Here is a 21,080-nt window from a genome sequence, read left to right as displayed (position 1 = left end):
ACATATATACTTTTTTTTTTTCCAACTTTTTCCCCCAACTTGCAATGCCTCTACAAATCACAAAGTGCTTATGACAGTATTGCGTGGGTCTTGTAGCACTCAGCTGGTGTCACTGTGCTGCAAACATATTGTGACCTGTATTTAAAACAATTGCCCAAGTACCGCTATGATTTTTTTTTTTTTTGCAGTTATAACTTGTCCTTGTTGTGCAGCAATTACTATATTATAGCATAAAGAAGCATTTACAAACACACACATATAATACACAGAATATTTACTTTGATCGGAATAATCAAACTTTTTTTTTTGGCTTATTTGATAGCCCTAATGAGTATAAGCCTTAAAAAGTGACAAACCTTGTAAAAGCACATGTTCTATAAAGTTGAGTGATTAAGATTAATTGACTTCAGATAACATTAGTATAGTTAATTTTCTAAAACTGTATTTGTATATGGGCAGATTTGGACAAGTGTAAAAATGAGACATTTGACAGTTAAGCACAACAAGCTTGTGGCATTTGAAATTTGAATTAATTTGACACATCCATATATTACTCTTTAGGATTTTTTTTTTTTTATAAATCAGCTAATAGTGCAAATCTAAATCTTACAATAGTAAATCTTCTAAACCTAACAGGAATTCTGTGACAGACCAGAATGTAAAAGCAAATTAGAAAAACAGCTTTTAAAGGGTTTGCTTACATGAAAATATCCTGAATGATCTTGAAATTCACTACGGATATAATGTGAATATTTTTTGTATTGATTTTAAGCAGTACATGTCAGTTACTGAAGAGAAAATGTAATAATAAATTTAGAATGTGCAAATGCAGTAAACCAGGTAGGATTATCGTTTGTTTTTTTTTTTTTTAACCCTATCTTGAAATCCCCGCCCCCCCGATTATAACATCTGCCCCACCTGTTAGACTTTGGGATTTCACCAGTGTATCACACATTAAAATTCAAGCTCTGCATTGTTTTGTTTTTATACTTATGATAACTGGTTAACTACTAGATAGATAGATACACCAGCATTTTAAAGCTACAGTTTGTATTTATACATTTGAAGATATGGAAACAGATGATCCACTGTGGCGACCCCTAAAGGGAGCAGCCAAAAAAAGAAGATACAGTAATCCCTCCTCCATCGCGGGGGTTGCGTTCCAGAACCCCCCGCGAAAGGTGAAAATCCACGAAGTAGAAACCATATGTTCATATGGTTCTTTTTATATATTATAAGCCCTTATAAACTCTCCCACACTATTATAAACATTTCCCACACAATTATACAGTATAAACCCTTTGTATTCTCTTAGATATTAGGTAAGATTCGTTGAAATTATGTATGTAAACACAGTTTATATACAGTAAAACCTAAATATTATTTTAAAGATATCGAGCGTCTCCGATATCACATATGTTACAGCCATTACGACAGACAGGCCACCAGCAATAAATACGTACAATGCAAGAAAAACTGTATACAGTAAAATGTGTGTACAGTTACACTAAACTATGTACATGTAATAAGTACTGTACGTATATAATTAATTATGGTTACTCACCAACAATGACACGACGACTTGTCCGATAACAATGAGTTTAATTTTACTGCACAACAAAGGAGAGCGTTACAGCTCTTCTAAAGGAGCCTCTTCAGGCGGCTGTGTAGCACCGCCGTCATTCTTCTTCCATCAGTCTTCAATCCAAATCCCTAAAGCAGATTCCATCGAGACTACCGCCTTATCACGTCTACTTGTAACTCGTTTTGCGCCCTGGTTAAAGGACACTGCGGCTGTAGATCTTATATGCTTTTCCTCCTTTTTAAATAAAAAGAATCATGGACTCATTCATGCCGTAATGGTGTCCTGCAGCGGTGTAGCTGTTCCCTTCCTTCAACATATCCAAAACTTTTACCTTTTCTGCAATCATTTGCATCTTCTTTTGGTGCTTGGACACGGCCCCTGAAGCAGTAGCAGGAGCACATTAATGCTGAATGAGTAAGATAAGACTTCCTGGTTAATGCAGCACTCCGTCGCTGAGCCAATCAGCATGCAGGAACTTTAACTGTGTGCTCTGATTAGGTAGCTTCTCAGTCATCCGCCAATAGCGTCCCTTGTATGAAATCAACTGGGCAGACCAACTGAGGAAGCATGTACCAGAAATAAAAAGACCCATTGTCTGCAGAAACCCGCGAAGCAGCGAAAAATCCGAGTTATATATTTAGATATGCTTACATATAAAATCAGCGATAGAGTGAAGCCGCGAAAGTCGAAGTGCGATATAGCGAGGGATTACTGTATTCTACTACAGAAAAGGCACAATGTTATTCACCTGAATAATGTAGATATTTTTAGTACAAATCCATTAAATGGGATTTCTGTTTTTGCTGTGGTATCAAGTAGGTATTGAGTAAGTATTTTGCGGTTTTTGGTATCATGTACAAAAGGTCTGGTATCACGCCATACCTAATGTCAAAGTACTGTATTATTAATAAAACTCATTAAACACCAATATATTTTGCTAGCATTAGTTACCTTTTTATTTCATAACAAATGCAAAAATTGATGTATTAGAAACCTAACAAAGGAACAAGTAAGAGAAGTGGTTATGAATATTTTAGAAAAACAGAAAAAAAAAAAAAAAACAGAAATGACAGTACATATTGCACTGTGTTAAAAATAATTAAAATTACTGATAATTTGTCACGACTTGTGATCTAGGACTTTATCTTTGAAGATGGAAGAAAACTTTACATTTTTGTTTCAGGAATGGCTTAGTGAAGCCAGCTCTGGTAGTTTATGCTTGTTTAAGCAGCTTATTTCAATTTGCTAGTGCACAGTAAAACATGAAAGCAAGATTATAAAATGCATTTCAGGATGGAGTAATATTCAGTGCACTTTAAGTAAATGATGGTTGTACTCTGTAGCAACTTTTTGAAAATAATATTGCACTTGGTGCAAGACGACCAAAATTTGAAAGACAATAAATGAGCAAGTAAACAGCAATATCCTGGATTCATGTCTGAAGAACTTGTGAGCAATATGAAAATAACTGCTGTACTGGAGGTACTTTATACCAGTGATGGCTGACATTTTGACTTTTTTTTTTTTAATTGACAACACTTTAGACTGAAATGCTGGAAAGTAGCAGGTAAAATAAACTTAAAAGAATTTAGTTTGGGTAATGAAGTTTTAAAACATTTTACATTATGGTTTCATTATTAAGCAGACATAAAACTGCATAGCATCTTTATTATTCAAAATTTCGGATGTTAAAACTGACAACCTAGAATAAGTTTTCATATTTTCGGTCTTGGCAAATAAAAGCTGATACCTGTTTGTCAAGCCAGGCTATCAGTTTTAGAAGTTTATTGATGAGCCCTGCATGGCCTGGCAAAGTGTTGGAACTGATGCATTTTTCCATGTCAAATGTCTCCACTGTACTAGATTTTGCAATTTGTCAGTTTATAATTTTAGTAAAGGTATAGCTTTTTTTAGGTATAACAAATAGATCAGTTGTTCCTTATGGCTCTAAGGAAATGCAAAAAATGTATACACTTCAGCATTTGCCAGGTATAAAATCAAGAACAATTAATATCTGATACAAGCTTTTGTCAAATGCAGAAATCTCAACTCATTAGAATATAAAAAACAGTCAAATATATCCAAAATAATTCTGTATAGAAGCGCCTTCTTGAAGATGCAGGATTCTGCCTAATACCACAATTTCGAGATTTACAGAACCCTAGAGACAGTTTTGAATATTCTCATCTCAATAAACAAAGTAACCAATAAGATAAATATTACAGTTTAAAAAGGTTTTATCAAGTAGTAGCAATGTTTATCAGTTGAATGGAATTCTATAAAAGGTTACTCCGAAGCTACACATATAGTATATCTAACTATTAACTATGCATACTTTCATTTTCTGAACTGATTGTTTTCTGTCACTGACTTGGGGTGAATTCAGAAATTATCCTGATAGCAAAGCATTCAACATAACAGTCAACGAGCAGCACGGGAAGACAATGGAGAAAATCGTTCTAATTTATCACAAGGCAACGTTTGGTGTCAGAATAAGCCCTTTTATGCAAAGCAAAATTGCCCTTCTCATAAATGCTAATTTATACCAAACAAATATTTCTCAATACTTCCCAATAAAGGAGAAAAAAAAATCTCTGCAGTCAAAGGATATGTGGGCTTAATGGTGACAATAAATTATTGTATTTGAAAACTGTTTGCCAACATAGTAGAAACAGCAGTTAGCACTGCTGCACCTTAGCTTTCGAGTTCTTAGTTCATCTCCCTGGCTAACGCACTCTGTGGGTTTTTTGTGCAAGTTCCAAAAAGAGCATGCTGGCCTAGTGTGTAAAACTGTGGATTGTGTAAGAGTGAGACAAGTGATGAGCTGGCACCCCATCCACAACAGGTTTTTGCCTTGTGCTCAACTTTACTGGGATAGGTCCTCACATAATCTTGAACTATGCGATCAGGTTTGAAAATTGCATAAATGAGAACAATTTCTTGGGGTAATAAAATAAAACTTAGTCTCAAACATCATCTGTTTAGGTATAATCAACATACTCTTGGTGACAATGCTGTACATCTCACGATAAAGATGACTTTAATACAATTGATGCATCTCAGAGTATTATATACTATACATACTATATATGTGCATATTCATACACTGCAAATATAAATTTAGAAAATCAATTACTAAGTTAAGAAAAAATAAATATCATGCAACCAGCACACCTGCAGAAAGATTGAGTGCTTCAGTAAAGAAGCTCATCCACACAAATATTAATTCTCCAGCAGATGGCAGGGTTTGCCAGGTCATGTGGCTTTTGCATGTGCCCTGAAGGAAGTCTTCAAAAACATCTGTTTTAATTTCTCTCTAACCTGATTATTTTTATATTGATAATTGTTGTATAATATTTCAGAGCCTAAGCTCTTAAAACTCTTTGTTGTAATAAACACAAGCATACTATTCTAAATATACAGAGAAAGAAAGACAGTGCCCAAGACCCAAATTGCCCAAATACAAGTTGACTATACAGAAGAACTGAGTTTTTCCAACCCAGTTTTAAAACTGATTTTTTTTTTATCCTAAATTCCTAATATTATGATTTATGATACAGAGTAGAATAAAAATAGTTATCAAGAAAAAAAAAATTGTTAAAAAAATCTTAATCTAAATAAATCTTTCAGAGTGCTGGGAAAACCTAAACATCTGCTGTCCTTATGCAAGTATTGTGAAATCAAATTCTCTATTGCAATGCTGTAATGGGTTACAGTGAATGCTAGTGAGGTATATTAGGATGCAACATTGAAAGTAGGGATTGGAAATGGAACAGAACTCCTATGTACCGTACATAGATACTTACGTGCTGTGTCCACATTTTCCTGCACAATGTTCTCCTTGCTCTTGTAGAAGGGGAACTTGCGTGAAAGGTTGAAGCTCTTTTTACGCTTTGATTTGACTGACTGCTGAGAATCATGAAGATGAAGGGAACAAATATTCCAGGGTTGGAGGGAGAAGGAAAAAGAAAACAAAACAAAACAAAAAACAAAAAAAAATACAGAATGGGGTTCAATGCAATGTACACAACAAAACAAGAAATGAACCAAAGGCAATGATCATAATGCTTAAAATGAAATTATCAAAATTTACGATTAAAAAGGAAATATTTATGTGAAAAATAAATACTGTATTTATGCATGCACTGAGAATGGACTTTAAATAGTGTAAGAAAATAATTGCTTTCATTTTGTATTCCTCACACACAGGTATATGCTTACATACATTGTTACAGAGTGAGCAGCTAAGTAGTGGGTGAATAGGACAAATGTGGCCCCTTTAGAAAATAATATAATCAGGTCCAAAAAAGGACAATACAAAGGGGAGTTACTATAGTGCTTATGGATTGGTGTTGTCCCTGGTTCACGGGAGATCAATGTGAGAGAGCTCTGCTGTATGAAGGTCACCCCCTCACAACACCCTCACCACAATATTATGTCATGCATCCAAAATGATGTGCTCACAAGAAATGTTAAGGTAAGAATCTATCCTGGGCGCCTCATACTTTGTTCTTATTATGTAAACATGACAGTATTGACTCCACATTCATTACTTACTGCTGATGTTACAAAAATAATTACACCTTCTCAAGTCCACATAACTAATGAGGCATAATTTGTATAACAAACAGAGCAGCTCATTTTAAAGAGATCATGTGGTCAAAGGTTGAGGTTAAAGATTCTGTTAATAGGGGTATTTTAAGAGGAGATCAGCTATTCCTGACAGAACCACAAATTTCATGTACAGTGTACGGTATTGTTCATTTAGTACCTTCAGAAAGTGCTTCATTTTTTTCAGTATACTCTGTGTTAACGTGGCTGGTGTACTTATGACAACCGTAAAACAAACATTTTGGCCTGATTTTTTTGTTTCTTAGAATACCACACACACAGGCACACACCCCCATATACTTGAAAATGTTGAAGAGTGTAATACTTAAAATAAAACATGGAAAGATTGAAGACTTCTATATGAAGAAGGTAGTGTAGGTGACTATGACATGATACAGTGCATGCATATTGAGTGGAAAATGAAGATGATTAAAGTTTGACATGCCAAAATGAAAACACACCTACTTGAATTCCCACACGATGCCTAAACTAAAGCATATACCTTACCACTGTGCTAGAACTCAATACGAAGACATTTCTAGGTTTTTTAAGGACAAACCACACAGCCTTTTATAAGCAGAGCACGGAACTGACGTTCTTTAGATCTAAGATGTTCATTTACAAGAAAAAATGTTTGACGATATTCTAAAGCTTTCCCGATAGTTAATGCACATACAATGCATCTAATCAAAGATGAAAAGATACAGCACAGGTTTTATTTTGATTATAAGCAAATCAGAAAACAAATTAACATAATACACTGCTTTCAGTATACAACATTAAGCAATACCCTCACCTAATGGATGATACGGATAAAATTAACACTTTATTCTTCAAAAAGGATTAGCAGGGATTTCACAATTATATAGTCAATAAAATATAACTTTATACACTGTATATTAAAATATTTTTGTCCCTGTTTACATATTTTGGGGGGAAAACAACAGAAAACCTTACAATAAAAATGCCACACTCACCCTGTTGGACTCTATCATGCCAGTTCTTGCATGAAACTTCACTGTTTTTAATCTTGCTCTCTCTTTCTTTTCCACTCTAAAATCCAGAAAAAGAGGAAAAGTAGATTAACTGACACAGAGAAACTAAACTAACTAACTATAAAAAAGAGATTACCAATGAAAGTCTAGAATAAATAACCCCCTGAAATACTACACTAAACTGAGCATTCCACTGTGTATATGAATGTAATTTCTACTTGTGGTTGGAACCATAATAAAAGAAAAAAAAATAAAATGTACCTCTCTCACATAATCACACATACTAAGATGATTCAGCCCTTTTTGGCAAAGTAGTGCCTGATGTTTTTTTTTTTTTTTTTTTTTGGGAACAAAAAAAACAGGTGCCAATAAGTGAAGCTGTAATCTGGTGCCCCTGCTCAAGGTTCAGGCGACAGGCTTGGAAGAAAAAACCTCAGAAGTACTTATAGACTGGGGCTTTCTAAAGGTCTTTCAGCCAATATGCCATTATACTTATTTATGTGGATGGAAGGCAAAGGTAAAACAGGTAGGTGGAAGAAAGACCAAAGGGGTTTTGGTAGGAAGTAGTGGGAAATAAGAAGAAATGCGAGCAAAAATTCTTAACAGAGCAAGTGGACCAGCCACTAAATGAGTTAGTATGCACATGATATTTGTTTAACTTGGCAAGCCTTGCGTTGTTCTACATTTATTCATTTTGTGTTATCCTTTTCCATCTGCAACTGCGTATCTTATGCACAATTTTGGTAGTTTAGTAATATTACTTTTTTTTTTTTTTTTTTAATTAGCATATATATGCTTCTTTGAAAATCACTCTGGTTTAGCAGCCTATTTGTGCTATCCGGGCACACCTAACACATTATTCAAGTAAACATGTATTAGAATTTGCATAGCAGATCAAGTGATTGTATGCTGTCAAGGTGCGGACAGCAGACTGTGGTTGGGAATACGTAAAATTGCATTTCTTCACACGCAAGTCCAAATACTGTACAAGAAAGGGATTAGTTTAAGCATTAGAAAAAATGTGGAACAGTTTAGTTGTGATGTTGTTTAACAGACAATATATTTTGTACTTCATATCCTACTGAATGCTTTTAAATATCTGTTAAAGGTTTTACACAATGGATGAGCACTATATAAATAAATTACTGGCCCAAATAAGTCAGCAGTGCAACTTTATAAAAATATCATTTAAAACAATCAAAGCATCACTTTCAGCATTTCAAAAACAAAATAGCATGCCAACTATAAGCTGCAAAGATAAGTGTTTAACCCTTGTAACATTTCAAACTGAAAGACCACGATAACAGACTGTTGGACTAAGAGTAACAACTCTGTCCAGCCAAGGGCTGTGAGTAAAAACTAACACGATCTGAGAATTGCAAACCTAAATCATTCCTTTTCTTCACATTCTAGTTTTAAAGTTTTAGAATTTAATACACCTCAGTGGAAACGCATACTGCAGATGTCACACAATAAGTTGGCCTGATGTAAGATGTTGAAATACTGCTTTCCTTAATATTAAGACTAAAACAAGAGAGAGTTAGTTACTCTTAGCTGCACATAATTATGATATTCCAATGACAGAAACCTGGCTAAATCAGAGAGATGGGGATGGATATAACTTATGGGTATACAATCTTTTGCAAAGATATACAAAATAGAAGAGGAGGGAGAGTTGCCATTTAGGCAAAACAGAATGTGAATGTGCCTCTGCTTTAATTGTGTGATGAGCCACATCATAATGAAGCTATCTGGATTTAACTAGAAAGCATATAAGATAGAGGCCTGATACTGAAAAGATGTCCTTGACCATCCATTTCAGAGGAACCTTTCAATATATATCTTTTTAATTTTATAAAAAAAAAAAAACAAGTCTGCATGGGGATATTGTAGTCATGAAAGACTTTTTATACTCAAGTATTACGTGGGATCACCTTAAAAATAGTGGAGCACAAGAACATGATTTTGGTAGTTTGGTAGTTACAATAGAGTGTGTCTGATGCAGTATGTCAAAACAGCAAGAGGAGAAGTACATTAAGATTTAGCATTTTGTAATAATTTGATAAGGGATTTTAGGAGTGATAAAATCTTATTAAAACAGAAATGGCGAAAGATAACCCAAAGAAATTTTTTTCCAGATGATCTGAAACAGTAAAGGGGAGTTAAAATATACGGAGAAACACTGAAGGCTCGCAATGTACGTTTCCCCCCCTCAAGTTCACATTTAAAAAAAGTCAAAAACCTCCCAGCAGTATAATTTAGAGTACAGGGAAGTAACTACATATTTAAACCCCTCACACATCGTTTTCAAATAGAAAAACTAATGAAATCTCCAAGACTGAATAACATTTGCTAGCTTCTAGTTATATAAAAAAGGTAATTAGACTAATAGAGCGGACTACAGTTCAGTAAGCTTGTATCACAGGAAAATTAATGTATGCAATTAAGTAAAACAAAGAATATCACATGACTAGAAGAGGTGTATTGGTTAGCAGGGGTTTAGACAGGGGGAAAAACTGTGTTTAACTGAAAGGCTGGAATTCCGTGAGGCAGTAGCAAACACATATAATCAGAAAGGTGAATAAGGTTATTGTGTACACTAGCCATTAAAAATTCAATAGAAAGTTAAGGTTTATTGCCCAATGTTTATAAGTGCATGTTAAGTTTGTTATAACAAAGCAGTGTATTGCTAGAGAAGAGAAAACTACAACTAGACAGATTGCAAGACTATAAGGTATAAGCTATGAAGAAACACTTAAGAGCCTGAATTTCTTTAGTTTAACACTAGAATTACCAGAGCCTACGAAAAAAACTTGTAGATCCGGCCCACCTTAAATCCTTTCGCACCTCTCCCTCAGCGTCTTTTGTCCTGTAAATGTGCCGATTAAGACAAGCAGCAAGCAGCCTGCTATTCCATCCCCCACTGCCTCAGACAGAGCACAATGTTCTCCTAGCTCATGCCTTGATTGATTATCTGGGAGTCAAGTGCTGGGAGTTTTAGAGTGGAAATAATAGATTGTTATTTGGAACACATACATTTAACGTGTGTTCCGTTTCTACAATAATCTGTGTAAACACATTGTTAAAACAGAAATGTTTTTCATATTTTAGTAGTAAATGACAAAATGTTGGCATAAACTATACAATGTGTGAAGCCTGAAGTCCAAAGATCAAATAAACACTTTCACAAAAGGTTCAAGGAAGATACAACAGCTTCTGTGTTGTAGCAGTAAGATTTGCTGATTTGTAATCAAGAGTTCCCGGTTTGATCCCCACTGCCTCCTATATTTGCCGTTTTCAGTAGTGAGCTGCTCTTATTGTTAATATTATACAGTACATACATACATTTGGTTTGCGTCTGTAACAGACGGTGTACATTTATAGGACTTGTAAAAGTTAGTTTTTTTTTTTTCACTCTTATTCTCTCAGTCACGATCACGATACATACTACCGCCCTAGGGATCTGACGCTGTTAGTTTTTATTTGAAACTGGGAGTAACTGTAGATGTGAGTGGCGTTTTGATGCAATGGAACTGGACATTTTCTGATCTGGAGGGATAAAAGCTGACACACAAATGCTGGTGAATCTGCCTTTTTCGTATCTCACCATCACTTTATTTTTTTTTTTTATTCAGTTTTATTGAGTATTCCTGCTCACGCTGAATTAGTATGCGCCTTATAATCTATGATGTCAAAAAAAGAGACAGTTGTATATGATATTCGGAATTATTCATTTTATGAGCTGTATAGTACATTTCGGAAAACATTGTGGCACGGATGCAACATTATTCATATTATTCATATTCACTTGCATAACACCACATGTTTTTTTCCCTGATCTTGCCAGTCCCCACATGTTGCCGTTTCTTTTGTACTGCAGGACATGCAGAGGCAACAATAGTATAGAGAGGTCAGTTCAACGCTATATGCAATCATCACATTCAAATGTTAACAGTTCACACACACACACACACAAGGACCGTCCTTCCTACATTTACATGTGTACCTGTTGCAATGCGCACACTTCTCTCTATACTGTCGTTTCTATTACACACCTGAAAGAAAAAGACAATATATGTGACATTTTGAAGAAATCATTTTATGACCTGAATAGTACCAATCAGAAAACATCATCACACTAATGCAATATTATTTGAAAACTAACAGCATCAGATCAGGTGTGAATTTATGCTGGCGCTGTTACTTAGAGTCAGATCAGGAGGAGTGGGGTTGTGGGTTGTACAGCGTTATCGTGATTCAGAGAATAAAACTGAAAAAATCTAACTTTTACAAGTACAATAAATTTATACCCAATGTCCCATATACAGCATTTGTCTCTTTTTTCTCCGTGCTGCGTTGACATCGTGCACCAGAAGGAGTGAGCTTATTCAGTACACGCAGGTGGCCAGTTGCTTGTGTTATAACACGCTTGACCTGGCAGCAATCCACGCATATGTGCTGCGCAAGGCATGCACGGAGACCACTGAGAAAAGAAGAACGTTCATGGCTCACCTTGCAGGGGAACTTCGTCGTCGCATCTTACTAGAAAAGGCAATGGAAAAAGAAAAGGAGGATGCAACATCGACAAGCTTCTGTTCCAAGACAGCCGCTTTCCCCAGGAAAATAAACTGAGTCAGTGTCAGGTGCCATTTCAATGTAATAGGAACCAAAGCATAGAGAGAAGTGTGCGCATTGCAACAGGTACACTTGTCGTAAATATAGGAAGGATGGTCTGTGCGTGTGTGTGTGAACTATTCAACATTTGAATGTGATGATTGCATATAGCGCTGAACTGACCTCTCTGTACTATTGTTGCCTCTGCATGTCCTGGAGTACAAAAGAAACGGCAACATGTGGGGACTGGCAAGATCGGGGGAAAAAAACGTGGTGTTATGCAAGTGAATATGAATAATATGAATAATGTTGCATCCGTGCCACAATGTTTTCCGAAATGTACTATACAGGTCATAAAATGAATAATTCCAAATATCATATACAACTGTCTCTTTTTTTGACATCATAGATTATAAGGCGCATACTAATTCAGCGTGAGCAGGAACACTCAATAAAACTGAATAAAAAAAAAAAAAATCAAGTGACAGTGAGATACGAAGAAGGCAGATTCACCAGTGTTTGTGTGTCAGCTTTTATCCCTCCAGATCAGAAAATTTCCAGTTCCATTGCATCAAAACACCACTCACATTTACAGTTACTCCCAGTTTCAAATAACAACTAACAGCATCAGATCCCTAGGGCGGTAGTATGTATCGTGATCGTGACTGAGAGAATAAAAGTGAAAAAATAAAAAACGGTAACTTTTACAAGTCCTATAAATGCACACCGTCTGTTACAGACGCAAACCAAATGTATGTATGTACTGTATAATATTAACAATAAGAGCAGCTCACTACTGAAAACGGCAAATATAGGAGGCAGTGAGGATCAAACCGGGGACTCTTGATTACAAGTCAGCAAATCTTACCGCTACGCCACGGAAGCTGTTGTATCGTCCTTGAACCTTTTGTGAAAGTGTTTATTTGATCTTTGGACTTAAGGCTTCACACATTATATAGTTTATGCCAACATTTTGTCATTTACTACTAAAATATGAAAAACGTTTGTTTTAACAATAGCCAGGTTTCCATCCAAGGAGTTTTTGCGAAAAAATATTTAGCGCTTCAAATTTTTTACCGATATAGCTGATGGAAATGCTAATTATCGATGAAATGTTGTACATGTCGACATAATATTTTTCCGTTTAACTTTAGCGCATAAATTCCATGTCGATACTTCAGATGTCGCAAAAACTACATTGGAAACAGTTTTTGTCGGAAAAAAGGGCTTTAACGCAAATAAATGTGTCACATTTTCATCACGTGCAATCAAAACGAGAATGGCGGAGCGGCTCGCATGGTCTGATGAAGAGAGTTTTTTTTTTGATTAAACGTCGTTATTTTGTATTAATTCAAATTTCAGTTTTAATTAAAAACCTTAAGGGAAGCAGGTTAATTCAGTTGTTATCGCACTGTGAAGGGATGTTGAAAGGTAGGCTCACCTGTACAGATCCGATGCTGCAAACACAGCTGCATCATGGGCACTTCCAGGAGTGCCAACGCAAATGTCTCGTATCATGCACCTGTCATCAACAAGGGCCTGGAGAACAATAGATGGCCACCCTTTGCGATTAATGTAATCGCGGTAGCCTTCCGTCGGGGGAAGAATAGGCACATGCGTGCCATCCAGCGCACCGTAAATCTGTGGCACAAGATACACCAAGGAATTGCGGTATGCAATTTCATTGGCCTCCGCTACAGTCGGAAGTCTGATATAACGCCGCATTAATTTTTCTTTAATAGCGGTGCACACAGCATATACACATCGATGGACGGTAGTTTTACTAACCACGAAAGTTTCTCCAACTACTCTATACTCGGCACAGGTTGCCAGCTTGTAAAGGGCGATGGCAATCCGCTTTTGGGTTGGAACCGGTGGTCGGTGGCAACCTGTGATGGGCGCAACATCAGGACTGATGAATCCACACAACATGTCAAACGTCGGCCGTGTCATTCTAAAATGTTGCAGCCAGAGATTTTCTGTTAAGTGTCTCTCCACCACCTCCTCCCAGAAGGTCTTATTCCATCGTCTCTCCCATACCCGTGGGTTTCGTCGCACTGGGGTACTTTCTTCGAGCTCTAGGGCTATTCAGACAAGCAACTGCTTCATTCTGCTGTCGTCTTCGGATATTATGTACAATTCCAATTATTTGTGAAACTGAAATAACAGTAAGCTGGCAAATTTCAAAAAACTGTCTGAATAATCTCTCCATTTCTTTGTTTAGTGGAGGGGGTGTAACGTGGAAAACAAAAGGTAGATAATTTGCGACATACACAAAATTATGTATGGAAACGGCTCAAGGGCAGATTTTTTTCGCGATACAACAAAAGTTATGCGACAGTTCGTTTTGGGGGGGGATGACGTCATCACGCACACCATTTTATCGATAAAAAGCCAGTTTGATGGAAACAGGCTGGAGACAGCAAATTTCGCACATTTTTTTTACGTATATTCTGTTTGTCGATAACAAAACGTCGCAAAAAACTGGATGGAAACTTAGCTATAGTGTTTACACGGATTATTGTAGAAACGGAACACACATGAAATGCATGTGTTCCAAGTAACAATCTATTATTTCCACTCTAAAACTCCACCACTTCACTCCCAGATAATCAATCAAGGCATGAGCTGGAAGAACTTTGTGCACGTTCTGCAGCGGTGGGGGATGAAATAGCAGGCTGCTTGTTGCTTGTCTTAATCGGCACATTTATAGGACAAAAGACGCCGAGGGAGAAGTGCAAACGGATTTAAGGTGGGCCAGATCTACGAGTTTTTTCGTAGGCACTGGTAATTCTAGTGTTAAGCAAATACATGGGAAGACTTTTTTATTTATTTTTTTTTATTTTTTTAAATCATGACGGATATGAATGAAGTACATTTATCAACAAGAACATGGAAACCTCTTAAGGGTATATTTTGCAAAAAAGTTAAAAACTTTCTCCTCACTCAAAGAACTATAGACACATAGATTAAGCTACAAAGCAGTGTGTAGTGTGGTAGACAGTATTACTTTGTGGACCTTCAAAACTCAACATTGGGTGGATAGAACTGATAAATTTGTTCAGTCAAATAGCTTTTTCTTGTCAAAATTGTTCTAAAAAGTTTGAAAAACTAAAGTAAAGTAGATTGAAAGAATTGCAATTTTGTGATAATACTAATAAGAGATTAGTAATAATTACTATGAAAACGGAGTTCAACCAGGAGGGTTTTGCTAACAACTTGAAACGCTTCCTCAAACAGTATTGAAAGCACTTTGATTTGACCTCAGAGTGAAAATGTGGTTTGCATGTCTAAACATCATACAGCAACTCTGCTGAAAAATTAATTTGTATATATTTTAAGGAACATTGGAATGTTGTAAAGGGACAAATTCTTGATTCCAAATGAAGGAATTCCAAAAGAATTTAGCACTGTTTTCTTAGAAACTTGCTGACCTCTTTTATACACATAAAAATATGACAAAAATATTACCTTTAATGTGTAATTATATACTGTAGCTGTATATTTGAAGGCTACACAATTTATTTGATATATTAGTCAAAAACATTGTGCAAAAAGCAAACTTAGCTGTACATGCTTACTATTATTTTAACTTTACAGGGAACAATAACCCTTATAAAAATGCATAGTATTGTAGATACAAGCACTGTACACTACACACCACTATATATCTAAACATGAAGTTTAATGGTGTATTGTTCTTATGTTAACAAACAAACAATATTTAGTCAGTCATTTTCCAACCTGCTATATTTAATTAGTTCTTGATTAAAATTAATATTTAACACACACACACAACAAAATGTTATATTTTGAGACTGTTAATGAAGCAATAGTTTATTATTAGTTTGCTGATTGTCACTGAAGAAACCTCTTAAATCAGTGGATGTTGGAGGGAATACTCCTCGATATTATATTTTGCAGTAAAACTGCATGCAGGATTTTTATCTGTTCAATTCAGGGAAAAAGATGGGAGGGCATTTTCCTGCCTCCACAATAACTGCTGGCTCCCCAGAGGAATATTTTTAGTTTGAATCTGTGGACAGTGGAAATTAATTTTATTCCCCCATTGTCCACTGTCCTCAGGTTTAAATAGCTTAATCTGAATTGTATTAAAACGTTCTTGTTTTATCACTAGTAGCAGCGCTAAAAACCTTAAACAGTATATAATGTTTTAATGTACATATTATGGCTTTTTCTATATTGTTTTGTGGCTTTATCAAAAAATATTTAATGTTTTGTTATAAGAACTGAACAGGGAAAAAATTGTGTACTTCCAGCAAAGTGCCAAGGGAGAAAGCATGATCTCAAATATAGTGTGTTTATTTCCTTTCTCACACGTACACACACACACTATAGGGAGAACATGGTGTTTCTATCAGAATCTATCAGCTTTGGAGTGGATCATCATGACCTCTTAGTGTGTACCTTTTGTGGAAATGTTGCCCCAGGGCACCAAAAACTGTCAACTTGGTACCTTTGAAGGTTTTACCTTTGGGGCATTGCTTATATGGTCACAGTATAATGCCTTTTATTAGACTAACTCCCACCAGGAACCACACACCACAAACAACTTGTTCCATTTCTGGTCCTTGTGTTTAATAACACAGTGCATGTTAAGTGAATTGGCAATTCCAAATTAGCTCTGTGTGAGTGTATGTACTCTAATGGACTGGTGTCCCATCCAGGGTTGTTTATTTATTTTAAACCTGGTCCTGCTAGAACAAGCTCCAGCCTTCTGTTACACTCGAAGCATCATAATTGCAGTTTTTGCCACAGTAGCAGCAAAACTTTCATAAATTTGATTTTTTTTTTTATATATAAATGTACTGAACCACAGATGCCTTCATGTCTGTGTGTTGTAGATGTGTACTGAATAAGTGTCCTGCTTTTATTATATTAACAAGTGACACATTCTCCCCAAGAATCTTCACCTTCCTGGCCTTTTCAGGTGCATGCAAATTCATGCAAGGATTAGGAACATGTTTAAGCCCTATATTTAATAAAAGATGCAAGCACCTGAATGAAAAACAAAAATGGCAAAATGCTACCAAAGGCAAGAATGCACACCACTGGCAGAATGTAAATAGGATGTTGAAAAACATGGTAATAGAGAAAGTCATTTATTTTGGGCCAATCCATGAATAAGCACAGCCATGAAAAGCAAGGAATGACTATTTTTGTAAATTTGATCAAGAATAAAAAGGATATAGGCAGCACTTGAACCACAATGCAGATGACTTGTGGTCAGACAGGTTATCATCTGTGTTATGATATTTCTGTCTTAAAAACAGTGCTAAGATGACTAGTTCCAACTATTAAATGAGAAATGTCACTATGGTTTTCTAATTTTCTTATGCTTACAATCACTTTTCAAACAGTTTGTATTTTTTCATAGGCCCTACGTCAATTAGGTTGTCTGCAAAAAGTTAATCAGGGATATGTAGCACATATACACACATGCATACATACAAACACTCTTACACACACACACACACACACACTTTATATACATACACATTCACTCTAAAGGTTTGGCATCATCCAAATACACAATACTTTTATTATCAAGGTATCATAAAACTGATTTAAAAATAGTCATTGCAATTGTTGTAAATGGCTATTACTGTTTGAAATAACTGATCTATAATGTATTATCCACATATCATTGCAAAGCCACATTTTCAACATTTTCCTGTTGGTGAACTCCCCCTAAATCAAATGTGTTTAAATGGTAATAGGTTATTAGAGAAATCTTTTGTAATTATGTTATCACAACTGAAACCTGATACTCTGTTTAATAAAGCAGGTAAAGTGACATAAATCAATTTAATAGTACAGTGATAAAAAAATATTAATTTCTAACAAAAAATTAACATTGAGCAATTGCAAACTTTTGAACTTTGTATATAAAAACAATCCATTGTCAGCATTTTCAAAAAAAAACAAACCACCAAACCAAAAAAAAAAAAAAAAGACATTAAAATGAGTAATGAAAGAGACCTGCATAATTACATTTTGAGGCAAAAAAAGCTCCACAATGGCACAAATACAGTAAGACAAGAAACAAATGGAAACTATGAATCAAAGTTTTCTATAAGCATTATTACACCTTAACCCTAAAAGTTTTATTGTAACAAACAGTGCTCCAAGAAAATCTGGCAACAAGTATATTTCATACATCTTTGGCAAATTTTATTAGAATTATGATTTTTGTAATTGTCTCTTATTATTTATTTTTTCTTTTTTTAAATGCATAACAAGTGTGCCACACTTTGTTTTACCAAAGACCATGATGTCAGATCCAATATGCTGGCAATTTATATCTTGTAGAAGGATGAGCAAGCAACAATAATTTACTGTAATCACTAGCAAACATATACATTTATGTTTTTAAAAATGCTTAGTTACCCTACTTCTGCTGTAATTGTTTTTGGTGAAAATGTCATTTAACCAGACACAAAGTTGACAACAGCAGGGTGGAACGAAGCGCAAACCCCTTTCCACCACTACAGACAACATACACATACCCTCATTGTGTGTATCAAAAGGCTAGGGTACCTTTTTTTGCTGGGAATGACCCCGATCTGCTCACTCTCCCCATGTGGAGTAACAAGTCGGGCCTGCCACCATTCATCATCAGAAGCATTGATGACATGCAGAATATCTCCATACAAAAAGCTAAGTCCCTGGCTGGGCAGGCAGCTGTCTCGTGTCCGGTCGTAGTCAAACAGGGCCCTGCAGAAAATGAAAGAAACGGTAAACAGACCTCACTCCAGACTTGCTGCCCAGAGAACAGAGGTACATTCCGATTGGATAGTCTTAAAATATATTGTTTATTCATGTGATGTGAACAACTGTAAAAGTTCATGAAATTTAAACTTATTTGGCTTGCTAAACTGTTATAATTACAAATTATATACTCCTCTAGAAATAAATATTTAACAGCTTACTATGCCCAGTGTCACATAAAGTATTGTCTTATTTCTAAAATTAATTCACAATGGCAGTGGACTTGTATGCACTCAAAAAAACTAAATAAATTCAATTAATAGAAAACTTGAGACATTTTAGGTTTTAGTAGACTGCACTTTAAATTATAATTTATAATTAAGAAAAGCACAGTTTGTTTTAAGTCATTAAAATATAAACATTATAATGATCTTTATTACAATACTTTTTGAAATTAATTTAAATGTAAGTTTTACATTATCATGAATTAGCCTATTAATACATGGAAAATAATTAATGATTATCTGGTTTTCACATGTCAAAACATCTTTATGTTTCAGTCCAGGCTTTCGTGTATACAATTTTTTTTAAACTCATGTTTCCTAAAAATTAAATATTCACAATTATGATAAATTTCCAGTTATTGATTTGTTGAGTAATACTGAGCTTCATGTTTTATTTGAGAATATTAGTGAGAACACTCATTATGCAAAAATCTACAACTTAAATACCAACATATGAATACTGTCAACAGCTTTGTTCCTTTGTTCCAATTCCTTGTGTGTAAATGCAACTCTCAGGAAGACCTAGTTATGAGTTAACCATTTTATTTGAATAATAAACTGCTATATGTAATATAAAAGTTTTCTGCATAAAAAATCATCTACAAGGAGTTTTATTATAAATATATGGAGATATAATCTACAAGGAGTTTCAACATTTTATATAAATAAAAACCATCTTGTTTCACAAAATATATGTTGATTAACAATATAATGAATACATGGGTGGAGATTGGAATTACAGTAGGTAATTATGTGATAATGGAGATCAAACATTGCAAGCACTAGATTTTACTGTTTTTGCTGTTTTTTGTGCAAAGTGTGGAAGCACTTTACTTGGACTTTAAATGCTTGAGAATAGAATAAAGTTATATAAAAATGTATGTTTAGGGCAAGAGATTCAAAGGAGGACTTTTACAGAGAGCTGCTCATAATCTCCATGATCACATGATACATAATAGCAGTTGCTTTTTCATTTGTTGCAGACAATGAGTTGCCCTTTCTGAGCTATCCAGAGACGCTGGCCATCTTCTGCTGAATGAGACGGTGCTTATTTGCAACAAACACACTTAAATGCCATTTGGTAGACAATTTTATACTACTGTATTTCTACCATTCTGTGGCAATGCACACTGACACAGCCATCTTCTTTTCTGTGCAATATTTAATAAAATAAAGTTTGGCTTGTTTTTGACTATACCTTTTGTGTGTATACAGAGTCATGAGGAAATAATCAGATTTCTCAAATGCACGCTTTAACACAGCAAAATTCCACAAGGTCTCCACATTTTATAAAACATCTTGATAATCCTCTACATTGGTATACATTTGCAGCTGTACAAGCAGTGGGCTTGAGCAAAGACTGGAGAGTCACGCAACGTCCTCCCCTCTCAGAGTCTCCCTGTATTACCCATTCTTAAACCACAGTATGCTTTTAAGAGAAAAGAGAAAGCTCCAGGTACTGCATTATGAACAGATTTAAACACATTCCATAATGAAATAAGCACACAATTTACTTCCAGAGATGTAGGAAAACCCATATCCTATCCTCAGGTCAGCGACACTACTCTGAGAAGCAGCTGGCAGTGGCAACTTCAATAAAAAAGTGGTAAGGCAGGATATTAAATACTGACTTATGCAAAAGGTGTTGCAAATTAAATTAATCTGTTTAAAGAGAAAAAAAGTTTTTGAAATCTAGGATATTTTTCTTCTCAGTTACATTTATAGTTAGGACTGGAGTAATTAATGGAATCATTTATGCAAATGTATTACTACAGTACAGAAGTTCTTTTAATCAACATGTTTACATTTGTACAATTAAAAGTGTAATTTCAAATACAGCAATATGTTAGTTATGGAAACAAAATTTCTAAACACCTATACAAGCAGACTGGTTATAAAAATGCTGTGGTTATCGAGTTCTACTAGATAAGGGGTGTAAAACATATCTGAAAAAAATAAGAGTATTGTTAAAGCATAACTACTGTACTCTACTACCTAAAAAGTTGGAATCTATATATGCTGACAAAAAGGCACAACAAAAAAGAGGAAGACAACTGATGTATGCTGCAGGTTAAGTTCATTGATTTGCTAGGTGTCGGTCATCTCTTTTTCAATGTACAGTATAATCACAGCATACATTCAAATGATAGTATTCAGATGATCTGATCCCTTTCACTACACAGCATGCATCCAAATCAGTTCAAGGCAGTAGATTATGATCGGTCTCATATACTATAAATGTACTCTGAAATACACAAT

The 21,080-nt window shown here is 35.1% G+C and overlaps 1 protein-coding gene across 6 annotated transcripts in view; it reads right to left on the bottom strand.

The window, feature by feature from the left end:
• Window positions 1–21,080, bottom strand: part of dlg3 (discs, large homolog 3 (Drosophila)) — a 380,072-nt gene that overhangs the window by 22,777 nt on the left and 336,215 nt on the right. For 3 of the 6 annotated variants that reach the window (XM_051934943.1, XM_028815836.2, XM_051934944.1), the window contains 3 exons: window positions 18,367–18,543; window positions 7,174–7,249; window positions 5,392–5,494 (listed from right to left, as the gene is read on the bottom strand). In XM_051934943.1, coding sequence (XP_051790903.1) covers window positions 5,392–5,494; window positions 7,174–7,249; window positions 18,367–18,543 — 356 coding nt within the window. The remainder of the gene's footprint in view (window positions 1–5,391; window positions 5,495–7,173; window positions 7,250–18,366; window positions 18,544–21,080) is intronic. The other 3 variants (XM_051934945.1, XM_051934946.1, XM_028815838.2) reach the window with 2 other exon arrangements.

This window comes from Erpetoichthys calabaricus, chromosome 12, assembly GCF_900747795.2.
Source record: "Erpetoichthys calabaricus chromosome 12, fErpCal1.3, whole genome shotgun sequence".
NCBI lineage: Eukaryota > Metazoa > Chordata > Cladistia > Polypteriformes > Polypteridae > Erpetoichthys > Erpetoichthys calabaricus.
The sequence above is the reverse complement of the archived record's forward strand: the minus strand, read 5'-3'. Positions and strand labels throughout refer to the sequence as shown.